The sequence below is a fragment of the Fusarium redolens genome (assembly GCF_020744475.1).
Source record: "Fusarium redolens strain MPI-CAGE-AT-0023 chromosome Unknown BKA55scaffold_7, whole genome shotgun sequence".
In the NCBI taxonomy this organism is placed as follows: Eukaryota; Fungi; Ascomycota; class Sordariomycetes; order Hypocreales; family Nectriaceae; genus Fusarium; species Fusarium redolens.
Window position 1 is genome coordinate 1,108,634 of NW_025763670.1, and position 12,580 is coordinate 1,121,213.

At 46.6% G+C, this 12,580-nt stretch overlaps 6 protein-coding genes across 6 annotated transcripts; 3 read left to right on the plus strand and 3 right to left on the minus strand.

Moving 5' to 3' along the window:
* Nucleotides 1–40: 40 nt before the first annotated feature.
* Nucleotides 41–1,902, minus strand: BKA55DRAFT_642497 (peptidase S28). The gene has a single exon (XM_046197156.1). It carries the CDS (start codon nt 1,774–1,776, stop codon nt 166–168), a length of 1,611 nt encoding a protein of 536 aa, XP_046050117.1. The 5' UTR covers nt 1,777–1,902; the 3' UTR covers nt 41–165.
* Nucleotides 1,903–2,579: 677 nt separating this feature from the next.
* BKA55DRAFT_689372 (uncharacterized protein) lies at nt 2,580–3,540 on the minus strand (the record flags this gene model as incomplete). The annotated part of the gene is made up of 2 exons (XM_046199346.1): nt 2,580–3,125; nt 3,175–3,540. 2 exons carry the CDS (start codon nt 3,538–3,540, stop codon nt 2,580–2,582), a joined length of 912 nt encoding a protein of 303 aa, XP_046050118.1.
* Nucleotides 3,541–4,113: 573 nt separating this feature from the next.
* On the plus strand, nt 4,114–7,441 carry BKA55DRAFT_510219 (uncharacterized protein; the record flags this gene model as incomplete). The annotated part of the gene is made up of 2 exons (XM_046187574.1): nt 4,114–4,520; nt 4,567–7,441. The coding sequence occupies 2 exons, from the start codon at nt 4,114–4,116 to the stop codon at nt 7,439–7,441; spliced, it is 3,282 nt and encodes a 1,093-aa protein (XP_046050119.1).
* A 472-nt stretch (nt 7,442–7,913) lies between these two features.
* BKA55DRAFT_566396 (uncharacterized protein) lies at nt 7,914–8,532 on the plus strand. The gene has a single exon (XM_046192633.1). It carries the CDS (start codon nt 8,172–8,174, stop codon nt 8,412–8,414), a length of 243 nt encoding a protein of 80 aa, XP_046050120.1. The 5' UTR covers nt 7,914–8,171; the 3' UTR covers nt 8,415–8,532.
* BKA55DRAFT_566397 (uncharacterized protein) lies at nt 8,533–10,168 on the minus strand. Its single transcript, XM_046192634.1, has 2 exons — nt 10,058–10,168; nt 8,533–9,985 (listed from the first exon to the last, which is right to left on the minus strand). The coding sequence occupies exon 2, from the start codon at nt 9,906–9,908 to the stop codon at nt 8,712–8,714; it is 1,197 nt and encodes a 398-aa protein (XP_046050121.1). The 5' UTR covers nt 9,909–9,985; nt 10,058–10,168; the 3' UTR covers nt 8,533–8,711.
* A 198-nt stretch (nt 10,169–10,366) lies between these two features.
* BKA55DRAFT_511225 (uncharacterized protein) lies at nt 10,367–12,459 on the plus strand (the record flags this gene model as incomplete). Its single annotated transcript, XM_046187685.1, has 4 exons — nt 10,367–10,603; nt 10,740–11,125; nt 11,175–12,004; nt 12,047–12,459. The coding sequence occupies 4 exons, from the start codon at nt 10,367–10,369 to the stop codon at nt 12,457–12,459; spliced, it is 1,866 nt and encodes a 621-aa protein (XP_046050122.1).
* Nucleotides 12,460–12,580: the final 121 nt, after the last annotated feature.

The window sequence follows — 12,580 nt, forward strand, 5'->3', positions numbered from 1 at the left end:
GCGTGTTACATTGTCTCACAAAAGCTGCTCATAGAGAGTATTGACAGGAGTGATGCCAGGACATGAGAGGTCATCATCTGAGAACTGTATTGCTAGAACTAAGTTGAAGTTGTAACCGTAAGCCTGATTTTAACTATATACAGAGAATATCAAGGTATGCGAATCTCAAAGGTCATTCGCACGCTTCCCCTTCTCCTTCTCGTACTCCTCCAGCCAAGCCTTAGTGAAATCAACAATATCCTGCTGAGCCTTGGCAACAGCGGGAGGAGGGAGTCCGATCTCAGTGGCATTAGGGTCAAGACCATTCTCATCCCAATGGTGAACACCGTATGGGATAAGGATGAATGGTTCACTGGCGGTTGATTTTCTGGGAGCAAGACCAATCTTGTGAGGTGTAGCGGCTCTCCAAGGATCGTATTCACCGTCGATGAAGGCCACGCGTGGGTAGCTAAAGTTCCAGCCACCGAGCTTGTTGATGGATTCAACGTCAGGCTCGGCTGTGATGTTGAATTCTTCTCGGCAGGGAATCGTGCTGAATTCAACATCGACGAGGCGAGAGACCAGAGGGAGCTGATTCTTAGGCACTCCGGAGCCGGTCTGCCAGTATCCCCATTGTGTGCATGTCTGATAGGTCCACTGACGTCCAGATCCTTGGTCAAGACCAGTGTCGCTATACATTCCGCGAATAGAGTAGCATTCATCCACAGTCTTGCCTTGACAGCTTCCCTGCTTATCAGACTCAACGTTTGACCTCATATAACCGATATAGTTGAGGAAACGGTTCGTCAGATACTTGACATCGTTTTTGTTTGCATGAGCTGAGAGCCACTTCTTAACATAAGGTGCGAGAGATCTGGTGCTTGCGTAGAGAAGAGCATCAGAAGAAACACTGCCGCAGTAAATACCGAAGTCAGGTGAGTCTTGTGCAGGATCCCAGTTGTTGCCTTGTAATCCTTGGATACCGCGAGAAATGGTGGATGCGAAGTCATCGTCACGTAGACCAAGGAGACCGAACGCAGTCTTGAGCTGTTTCTTCTCCTCCTTGTCGCTGCCCGTGAGGATCTTGTCGACGACCTGAGTGAGCTTTTGTGTGACCTTGGCGCAGTCGCCAGGTGCGAAGAGACGCGCTGCCTCGAAGTACTCCCAGTAGTCGATGATAGCCTCGGTGACACCAGAAGAGGAGATACCGCCCCAAAAGACATCGGGGTAAATCTTTCTGGCGAAAGCAGCAAAGGCACCAGCGTAAGATCCTCCGTAGATAATGTAAGGTGTGTTGGAAGCAGTCAAATTGTGCTTCTCTAGACCCGGAAACTTGACATGCTCTGCAAAGTACGCTGTATCAGCGAGAGCTTGCTCAGTCGATAAGAAACGCAAATTCTTGGTCTTGAGATCCGGAACAGGAAAACTAGTGCCATAGTATCGATGCTCGAGAATGACTCCAACACCACCAGTTGCATTGGCCAGCATCTTCAGGATACCATGTTCGAGGAATGGAATTCTGTCCTCTCCCGATGTCTCACCAGACGCGAGGATAATGACCGGTCCGCCCTCGCGATAGTGCTGCGCATCGAACCAATATCTCAAGGGAAACTTCTTATCCGAGTGAGGTTCATACTTGGTCTCATTATGGAAATGATCGACGGGAACCGAGATGTTGTGAACTTTTATGGATCCAGAGTCCGAGGAGGCTCGAGCGGACAGGGCGGGGATACTGTACGCGCTTCCTCGGGCGGTGAGCGCCAAGAGGGCAGCAGAAGCGCAACCAACAAACCACATAATTTCTGGTGATGGTGATATTTTGTTGTTTTGGTAGAGTTATAAATCTGGGGTGGGCTTTAAGCTTCTCATATAGTTTTGCGATATGGCCAGCCACCTTCCTGTTTCAGATTAATAAGAGCATTATGGTCACACTGAAAAACATAAGTTCCGTTGCATTTGGAGCAAGGATCTCCATTTATATCCATTGAAAGGAACCTTTGTAGATTGATGAATCACGGCATTTTCGAGCCGACTGTCACTCTTATCTGCGGTTGCCTGTTAATTGATAACATACACCCCCGCCTCGTCACTGTGGTGATGTGGATAAACTCTCGCGTGATTCACGGAAAGGTTATCGGCATTGACGGATAGATACTGCTTGTTATTCATTGACAACATAAAGCCAACTGTCGGTCCATCAAGTAACGTATCATCACTGGCTACTTTGATGATTTATTGTATCAGATGCACCAGAATGTCATCAGACGATCGAGCCATCACTAAATGTTGGTAGCAGATCTAAGGGCTGTCCCGTCTATTCAGAGTTTATTGGGCTTGCATAATCACCAAACCTTCTGAAATTACATGTACCAGTTAGACAACATCGCTCGATATATGATCTTTTCCTCATCAAAGAAAAGAACGTGCATAGCAAGCAAGCAAAAAGTTTCAAGGATTTTTAAAAGAATGATACTCGTCGAACAGGTAACACAGGCGAGCATACCAGACCTAGACCACCGCATCATACATCTACTCTTGTCAGACATCCGTGATAAAAATAAGAAGTATATCAAGCTGTTCATATTCGGAACATGTCGTCTTTAGTAGGAACATCCATACTTCTCACCCAGTTCACGGAAAACCTCCAACATGTCAACCTTGCCAGTCACAGTGTTTTCATCGACCTCATACTCCTTCGCAATCAATCCACCCGGCAGTGACGATTCTATCATTTCCATGAAGTCCGGAATACAATATTCGGGCAGTATCTGTCTGAAGAAAGACTTCAAATCTTCACCTTGCGCAAGCCCGAGCTCAACCTTATTGCCAGTGATTTCCTCAAACATATCTCTCAGGTCGCTTGAACTGTAGGGACGAGGACCAAAGATCTTGAGGACTTGCGGACTGGGACTTTCGAGCTTGCTAAGTAGGTGATTTGCGCAGATTTCGCCAACGTCTCTAAGACTGACGATTGGGATCTTGAACTCCCTTGGGGCAATCCATGAGGAAATTATTGGCGGATCTCCCAGCGGCATTTGAAACATGTACTCGAACTCTTCCTGAAAGTGAGTAGACTGTATAATAGTCACTTCAGGGACACATCCCTTAAGAATCTTGTCGGTGTGATAATTCAAGCGTACAAAGCCCTGCATCATTAGTATCTTCACGGATGGCGACTTGGCTACTATTACTTACGATACCATGGTCATTGTGAGAACCCAAACCAGACAGAACAACAAGTCTTTTGACGCCTGATTTTTGCAAGGCGCTTTTGACATTATTCGCGGTTTGTTTGGCCCAGTCGCTTTGGTCGATGTTCTCATAAGTTGGGGGCGGGACATAGAGAACGGCATCTGAGTTGCTGAAATCGAGGCTCTCCTCAGATGCAACATCGCCCTTGACTGCACTGAAGTTTGGGTGGCTTATGTATTCATCTGGGGCCTTGGAAGTATCGCGATAGATGCCACGGATAGTAGGCTTGGCTGGGGAGGCCAAGAGTAAGCGAACGGTCTCTCTCCCAAGCTTTGTTGAGGCAGGTACAACAGTTATCTGAGTCGACATCTTGAGGGCCTGGTGGGGTGCTGTAGCTGGCTCTCACTCCCTACGCTTGTCGAGCTGATTCACGGATCTTTATACGATTTGAGTCCCGTGCCAATACGGATACCAAGACGCCTACAGAGGAGAACGGGAGGATTTTTGCTAAATTTATCTATTCAGCTGAATGCTGAGACATCTCAAAAGACTTGGCACTCTTTGGATTGGGTAGTGACACTTGACAAGTACACCCGCTCCGCCAGTTTACGGAGGTCATACGGAGGACGATCACGACGGTAACAATTACTCAACGTTGCTCTATATCCTTTCTTGAGAGGGACCCCCGTGGAGGTTAGCCACTTTGGTAGAGCTGTACTTGACGAAAAATCATAAGTGCGTGAACTGGCGCATGCTAAAAGTCAGCCACGAAAATCAGGCTTGTTACCCCTCATCAACTTGTCCCGGCCGTCAAGATATGAAACAGATGGTGAGATTAATTAATTATAGGAGATCCGAGAGATTGTCCTGTATCTAAGACTCATTCTGCATTCCTCTCTCACCCCCGCTAGCAACGAGCCATTTGCCTCAGCTCCTGCAAAGATGGCCGAAGTCGTTGGCCTTGTTGCCGCAGCAGGCCAATTCGTTGAAGAGAGCATCAAGATCTACCAACTCTGCAAAAAAGTCGACGACAAATTTAACGACGCACCCCAAGAGCTAAAAGTTTGGCGTAATGAGATCCTTAGCCTCAAACATGTTATTGACAGGATTCACGACACACCTGTTCTCCAGGTCGAGGATTTGAAATTCACTATAGCGCAGTGTACATCTGTCAGCAACTCGCTTTTGGAGATTTTCAAGAATATCGAGTTCAGTGAAACAGAAAAGTTCGGCCACAAGTCTTGGAGGGTTGTTGTGGCGCTCTCGAAGGAAGAAGAAATCCGGAGCTTATTTGGGCAGCTTGAACAGCTGAAATCGACGCTGGATATCCAGTTGGGGGTCATACACCTGTGAGTTCTTACCATTCTTCAAGAAGTGGTTCTCATATGAATACAGAAACCAAACAAACAATGGCCTTGCTCATGTAACCTCGCTGCTGGAAGGAATGAAACTATATTTCCAGCCTGGCACGGACGAAGATCGTTGTATACAGGCCTTATTCATCACAGACCCTGTCAGCAACCGAGAAGGCCTAGTTACTACCAAAGGGATCAGAACACCGGGGACATTCGAATGGATACCAAAGACAGAAGAATTTCGAGAATGGAACGCAGCTCACCACGGACTTCTTTGGATATCCGGACCTCCTGGGAAAGGGAAGACTATGATCTCAATCTTTCTTTCAAAACTGCTCGAAACAACAAAAATCGATGGCACTGTCATATGGTTCTTTTGCGATGACAAGAACCAGTCGCGCAATAGTGCTGTCAACATCCTCCGTGGATTGATGAGCCAGTTGATCCAGAAATCCCCACGTTTATTGTCATACCTGCTTCCTACATGGAAGACGCAGGGCAACACTCTTTTCGGCCCTGAATCATTCGAAACACTCTGGAGGATATTGATTAGTATGATCGACTCACTGGGAAACACAGAGGTGTACTGTGTGCTTGATGCTCTTGATGAATGTGACGAGACATCCTTAAAACCCCTTCTCTTCAAATTGAAAACCGTTTCGGAATACCAATCGAGCAACAAAATAAATACTCAACTAAAAGTTCTCATCACAAGTCGCGAGCAGCCACAATATTTACCTCAATATCTCTCAACATTTCCTCGGATCGCCCTCGATGATTTGGAGGATGATATTGGCCTCTACATCTCGGAGAAGGTTGCCCACCTAGCAAGAGCGAAGAGCATACAGGGATCCCCTCTCCAAGACCACATTGAGAGATCATTTCGATCCGGCGCGGAAGGAACTTTTCTCTGGGTGAGTTTCATGATCAAGGATATGGGGCCCAAGACACTGCATGAGATCGAAAGGTCTCTGGATCAACTTGCTCGCGGTCTCTACGCCATCTACGAGAGGATTATCGCCCAGATAACACCAGAAGGCCGAGTAATCGTCACCGATATCCTAACTTGGATATTGTTCGCTAATCGTCCCCTGTCGATTCCTGAGCTTTGTGATGCAGTCCCTATCGAGCCTACAAAGACACTGACCCGGGAGCAAGTTTGCTTGAGTTACATACAGTCATGCGGACATCTTCTTCAGCTCAAGCATTGGGTGTTCAATCCACATGGAAAAGAAGATATCATAAAGTGGATTGTCTATGCTCCGTCAGCCATCCAACTTGTGCATGGCGCCGAGAATTTCACCGTTGAGGGCCACGAAGGCTTGTTAAGCTCACTCATTGTCACGTTCGTCCACCAAAGCGCAAAAGACTTTCTCCTTGTCGGATCTGTGGATAGCCACGCAGCATTTCCGGCTTTCGATAGCTATAAAGGACATACACTCATTCTAAACCGGCTCATGTCGCTCTTGAACGAACATCTTTCCAAAGAGGACAGTGACAAGATAGCTACTTTCGGCAAAAGCCCTCTTGTCTCGTACGCTGTTCATACTTGGAGTTATCACATCCGTGAGCTAGGCGATAATATTGAAACAATACTGGATAATCACGAGTCTTTCTTTGCTAAAAAGTCAAAACTTCGAGATAACTGGTGGTGGCATTCCTGGTGGCAAAGTGCCTTTAGTGGAGTTGACAAACGCAAGTTATGCAAAGATATATCAGTTCTCCATGTTGCCTGTGAACAAGATCTTTACTTTTTGGCAAAGGCCTGGCTTCTGCCGAGAAATGCACTGTTAAGACTGAGACGGAAAAGAGAGATTAATTCACGATGGGCACTTACAGGCGAGACACCGCTTCATGCAGCGGTTTTGAAGCAATCGTATCGCATCGTGGAACTCTTATTGAACTGCGGTGCCGAAGTTGATATTGAAAACGGTTATATGAAAACACCTCTCCATGTCTCAATTCATTTTTCTCCTGAAGCGGACTGGAAGATATTCCACTTGCTGTCAACATCTAAGGCGGGGATTCAGACGATCAAGAATGAAGCAAAGTACGAGAGTACGCGAGCTCTAAGACCAGAGTTACTTATTCACCTGGCAGCTGCACAAGGCAGTGCGGACATATGCAAAGAGCTCGTCGAGAAGTATAAGTACGACATCGAATGGAAGACCTACGATGGACTTACACCGTTACAAGTAGCTCTGATGGGTAGACACTTGGGTCTTGCCAAAATCATGGTAACACGTTGGAGTGCAGCTTTACCTTCTGAGATTGGCTCATTCAGGGCTGTCATACATGCTTTACCAGCAAATGGAGATTCACTGGTAGAAGGGTTCAAGTTGCTCACCGAAGCCTGGGGGTTCGACATAAACGCATCCGACCACCTCGGTAATACCATCTTCCACGACCCAAACTACGACTTGATTCCCGTGCTTCGGGCAATAGAAATTTGCGATCTCAAAATCGACTGGGATAAGAAGAACTCTTTGGGCCAGACCTTTCTGCATTGCAATTTCAATTGGCTAACGGATCCTGTCCTATTGTCAACTTTCCTCCAACATTCACAATCGGGTGTCAACACCTGCGATCTTCAAGGTCGTTCACCTATCTCTATGTACTTTATCACAAATCTTGGTCTCATTATCTCTGAGAAAAGAGGAGCCGTGGATGTGCGAACACCTCTGGACTTTGGGGCGGATCGTTACTTGGCGGATAATGAAGGAAGAACGGCGCTTGGGGTCACTTCGAGTTATCTGGAGTCGATTCGGGAACAAAACCATCCCGCCGAATCTCTAATTCATATTGAGGAGTCGATTGAACTTTGGACGAATTATACAACCGTCGCGATTGATGTTTGCCAAGTCGATTTACGGCTGAACCAGAAGAGCAATGTTGGCAGCAAGGCAGAGTTTTAACTCCATACAGACCTGTAAGAATGATAAAATAAGGTCATTGAGTAATTTTCAATTCAGTGGACTTCACTGCCCTGAAAACTTTCGGTCTTGCAATTGAAATATTCTGACGTCTAGTTGATCAAGGAAGTCTTCCAAGACCATCACATCACTTCACCAAGATATCGCAAGCCGATTGAACCGAGATCTTGGCGGACCGACAGATCAGGGACTAAAAAAGTCAAGTTCAGTGGTGTTATTGGCAAAAGATGACGACGCTGCCGAGACCCCATTTTCTTGGGTCTGACGAGCATGGGGCTTGGCACGACAAGGTTTGCATCTAACGGAGTAGCCACAACTCTATATGGGCCCAGCCATGACATCTGCCAACGCTCTGCGCCTTGCGGGCTACGGCTTGGAGCTGAAGTGGCGTCATGACGGAAACTATCGATGAACCAAGTTTATCAACCATAGAGTGAGGGTTGCAATGCCGAGATGTAGATGTCATAGGTTGCATTGAAGAGTATATATACTGCCTATGATTCCTTTCATCTCAGTTCTTCATTATCATCAATAACCAAACCAATAAACACTACAAGTCAAACTAATCATCTACACTCTATCGCATACCTTACCAAGAAACTCTAAAAACTGTCAAACTCAAAGACAATTTTCAACGAGTTATCTCCACTTGAACTCAGCAAACTACTCAATCAACAACTCAAATCACCTCAAAAATACAAATACAATCAAAATGTGTCTTCCCTTCCGAAGAAGTCAGCCCCGCTACAGCTCTGGCGGTGGCGGAATGATGGGTGCTCGCCCAGTCAAGGAAGTTCACCACCATCATCACGGTGGAGGTCGCATGGGCATGGGAGGTGGCCGCATGGGCGGCGGCGGCGGTATGATGGGAGGTATGGGAGGTGGACGACGCATGGGTGGAGGTATGGGCGGCATGATGGGCGGTGGTAGAAGAATGGGAGGACGACGATGCTAAGGGCGGCAACGGGTTATGAGACGGCCTGGATGTCTAAATGTTAGGAGATGCATTCTTGTATTATTATGAAGCGATGGTTCGGATAAATGATTAAGAAACACCTTTTGAGCGAAACGAGTGTATCCCTTGGCCCTGCTGTTAAAACCTTCCACGTCATCCTTGTCATTCTCGAAAAGAATTAAGTTATGAACTTGAGTTGAGTATAAATTTAAGGAAAGCCAATACTATCCGAAGTTGGCCCTCAGATGGCCGTTATCACTGCTTACCATTCTCTCTTTAAGTGCGTAAGTCGCAACATTAGAACCTCAATTCCCCTCTTCGTATTCTCCTCCCCATCGAATCCTCCATCGGCACTTGCTGCGTGGCACAGTGAATTCCTCCACCAAGCTTGGGAAGGGTATTCAGATCAACCTGAACAATCTCCCGATCTGGAAAGCGCTGGCGAAACAATTCGTAGGCATCATCATCAAGCTTTCCAACTCCGAAGCGCGGCATGATGAGACCTCCGTTGGGGAGGTAGTAGTTGACGTATGAAGCAACAGTCACATCCAAATGATCCCAATGTTCACCTGGGAGATCATTGGGATAGGGCTCTTCAACTTCAAAGACTTCCAATTGTCTTCCACGACGATCTGTTGCGTTTCTCAAAGTTTCTTTGGCCTCTTTGTAGGCTTGAATGACCCGCGGATCAGCACGTTCAGAAGGTCTGCTGAGAAGAACCTGGCCCTTTTTGATGAATCTTGCGAAGGCATCGATATGGAAGTCAGTAATATCATAGCCCTTGACCCCAACAAGCCAGATCACCTTATCGATTCCGAAGTATTTCGAGAATACTTTTTCCAGCTCTTCCTTCGATTTCCCGGGATTACGGTTCGCGTTGACGATGGAGCTCTCAGTCGCCAGAAGGGTTCCATCTCCATCGACTTCAATCGCGCCGCCCTCACTGGTGAAGCCAGCGTCAATAATAGGTATGGCATTTCCTTCGGGCACACTTCTGTCTTCTTCATCCTTACGCTCTATGACTGAACCTTCTGGAATCTCGACATTCGCAGCAACCGCTTCATCACCAGTAGATGGTATCTTCGCTCCCCAGTAATTGAAATTCAGCTTGAGCCCAGTAGAACAACCATTTTGCGTTCCATGCACAAAGATCGGCCCTGTATCGCGGACCCAAAGCTCGCTTACGCTCAGTGGTCGCACAGTGACGTTATCAGACACTGTTTTCGATGCTTCATCGACGTCTTCTGGGAGGGCAAACAACGTGACTGGCTCGAAGCGGGAAATAGCATCGGAAAGAGCCGAGACTTCCGCGCGCGCTTTTCGAAGTATTTCCGTGTCTACAATAGAGGCGTGATTTGGCCATGCAGTTAACGTTTGCGAGTGCTTGTGCCATTCCGGTGGCATGCGATACCTCGCAGCAATTCTCTGCACCAAGTTTGGATCTATGACCATCTTGGACGGAGCTTTGATGGATCTTTGCAAGGTCCTAAGCATTTGTCGATAGTATGGTCATATAATGATGTTGTACTCCCTTAGGGTGGTTTTGTGTGTGTGCTTGGGGTGCTTTGTTGCTTATTGAGAAGTTAGGTTAGATCGTCTCGACAGAAGAGCAGTAGGGGTTCTGAGGCATCATAATAACTAACCTTTTAGCCAGAAAGTTTCATCTTAGGCATCAGTAAGGGAAAATATTATATTGCCTATATGTATTAATATATATTCTTTACCTTTGTGTTGGCCTTAAGCTTCTTTTAACCCCTCAACCTTTATGACCTTATCACAGTACTTCCTTAGGCCTTTAGGACTTCTGTACACTGTGAGCATTATCACGTGATATCCCTCAGGATCCGGTAACACGTCGCGTAACCTTAGCCTGGGCTTATACTCCTTTAATCTCCTTCTCAGCTTTTCAGGCTTCAACTATTGCAATCGAGTACCTTTGGCGATATGTCATAATGCCCACCCGAAGAAGCGCCAGACTCCAAGTTTTGCAGAACCAGGGGCCTATAAGTGCCGAAAATGACTCACTTCCTGGCATGCCGAACAAGACAGCCAAGGACAAAGAAACAGTGAGCGAATTACATGAGAAACCTATCATCATTCGTGATGCGAAAAGACAAGTCGCCAAAGATGATAGCAGGCCAATTGCAAAGAAAGCCAGGTCAGAAGCTAGAGGGCAGAAGACGGAAGGCGTATCCGCGAAGTCAGCAACGAGTACAGCAACTGATCTTCTGTGGTCCTGTCCGCGAGAGATTCTGAATCAGATTTTAGACAATGTGAGATGATTACCATACATTATTCAGCTAGTGCACTGCTGAACGCGATCAGATCAAGGATACGAGAACGCTTGGAAGACTAAGTTGCACAAGCAAGAGTTACTTTGCCATGGTTACACCTCGACTCTACCAGCGCATCAATGTCTCTGTATCATATCACGCTCATATTTCCAAGCTCATCCGAACCCTTGAGCCACTTCTATCTATCAATCAAAGAAAACAACTCAGGAAGGAGGGCCAGTATCGAGGCCAACAAGAAAGCTTTTCAAACTTGTTTGATCCTCAGGAGAAGCCTCGTTTAGGGGAGTACATTCGGCAAGCCACTCTTTTTATCGGCGACCCAGGGAAAAACCACAAGTTCATTGTAAATCGATATGTAGAAGAAGCCCTGAAAAACATGACTAGTCTTGAGATCGTCGAAACTTCCAGTATTACAGAGTATGCGAAATTTCCTCTCCTAGACTTTCCCAGGCTAACATGTTTTCAGATCGATCTCCAAGAGTCTAGCAAGCCAAAAGAATCTCAGGGCAATAAATGTATCGGCTGGTAATTTGGGAGAAAGCGAAGCCAGACCGCTAGCAAAAATCAAAGATCTCAAGCACTTGGGCATCCATCTGCTCGGGTTTGCTAACCCCAACTTCCGAAAAGATAACACTCCTTTATCCTTGATTCTCAATTCACGGTCAACCCTTCGAAGTTTGGTCATAGAAACCGGCTCATTCAGTTCTGTGTTCCTGGATGACTGGCCGAAAAGTCAGAGCCTGACATCCCTCAAATCATTCTCTCTTACTGGAGCCTCTATTGACGAGGACTTTCTGGGCGCCCTAGCAAGTGCTGTTAACTTTGTTGCGCTAGAAGAATTGAAGTTTGGCTATCTTTCCCATGACCTCAAAATATTGTTTGAGTACCTCAGCGATATCTTTTCAACGGCCGGAGATAATGAAAAGACCAAGATCAAACTACGCAATTTGGCGATTGAAATGGGACAAGAAACTTCTTTTGCGGCACCAGAAGAGCAAGAAGCGCATGTTGACGCTAGAATCGACTTTATATCGTCTTTCGACACTTTGACTTGTCTAGAAATGCATGACTACGGCCAATACCGCCAAGAAATCACAGTCAACCCCGGCCTGAAAGGCTCACTCGTCAGAGCTATTCTTAAACATGAGAAAATTACGAAGCTGAAGATATCCTACAGGGGTGTGACGAGTGGCTACAAAATTACGTGCTTGGAGCCTGACACGGTCTTGACTCTAGTCGATAATCTTCCAGAGTTGAAGGAGTTCGAGTTCATTCCAGAGCCGACCAAACTCGTAAGTGCCACGATCGGTGGACGAAGGAAAGATTGCTAATACAGAGGACAGACAGAAATCGCTAAAATGGTTTGCCGCGGTCGCAACTTGGCAACTGTCACTCTTATCACGGGCGGCTCTTGGTCGAGCCTCGCCGAAAATCAGGAGAAGGGCATTGAGTTCCTGCACTCAATATTTGAGCAGGTTCTGAAGCGCGATGCGGACAGCGACGCGGGAGTCTTTAAATGGGAAGACCATAGCAAGATCACACGCGTAGCCGTGGACTGGATGATCTGGGAAGTTGGATCAAAACTTGGAAAGGCCAAGAAGGGAATGAAAAAGACAAAGAAGATGACTGTAACAGTTGGCAAGCAGAAGCGTGAGGTTTTGTATCGAGAAATCGCCGATTTTGTCCGCGTTCCTCTTCTAAATGGACTTGGCAGCAGATGGGTAGACAAGGTCAAGAACGATATCAAATAATTTGAATAGTATAGTAGAATACTAGGTACCAATAATTTAGAAAGGGCTTTGAATATTTGGATTTGTCAACAATCTGATGCATTTCGGTAGTCCGAAGTTCATCTGCGGCTGCGTCGGCGTT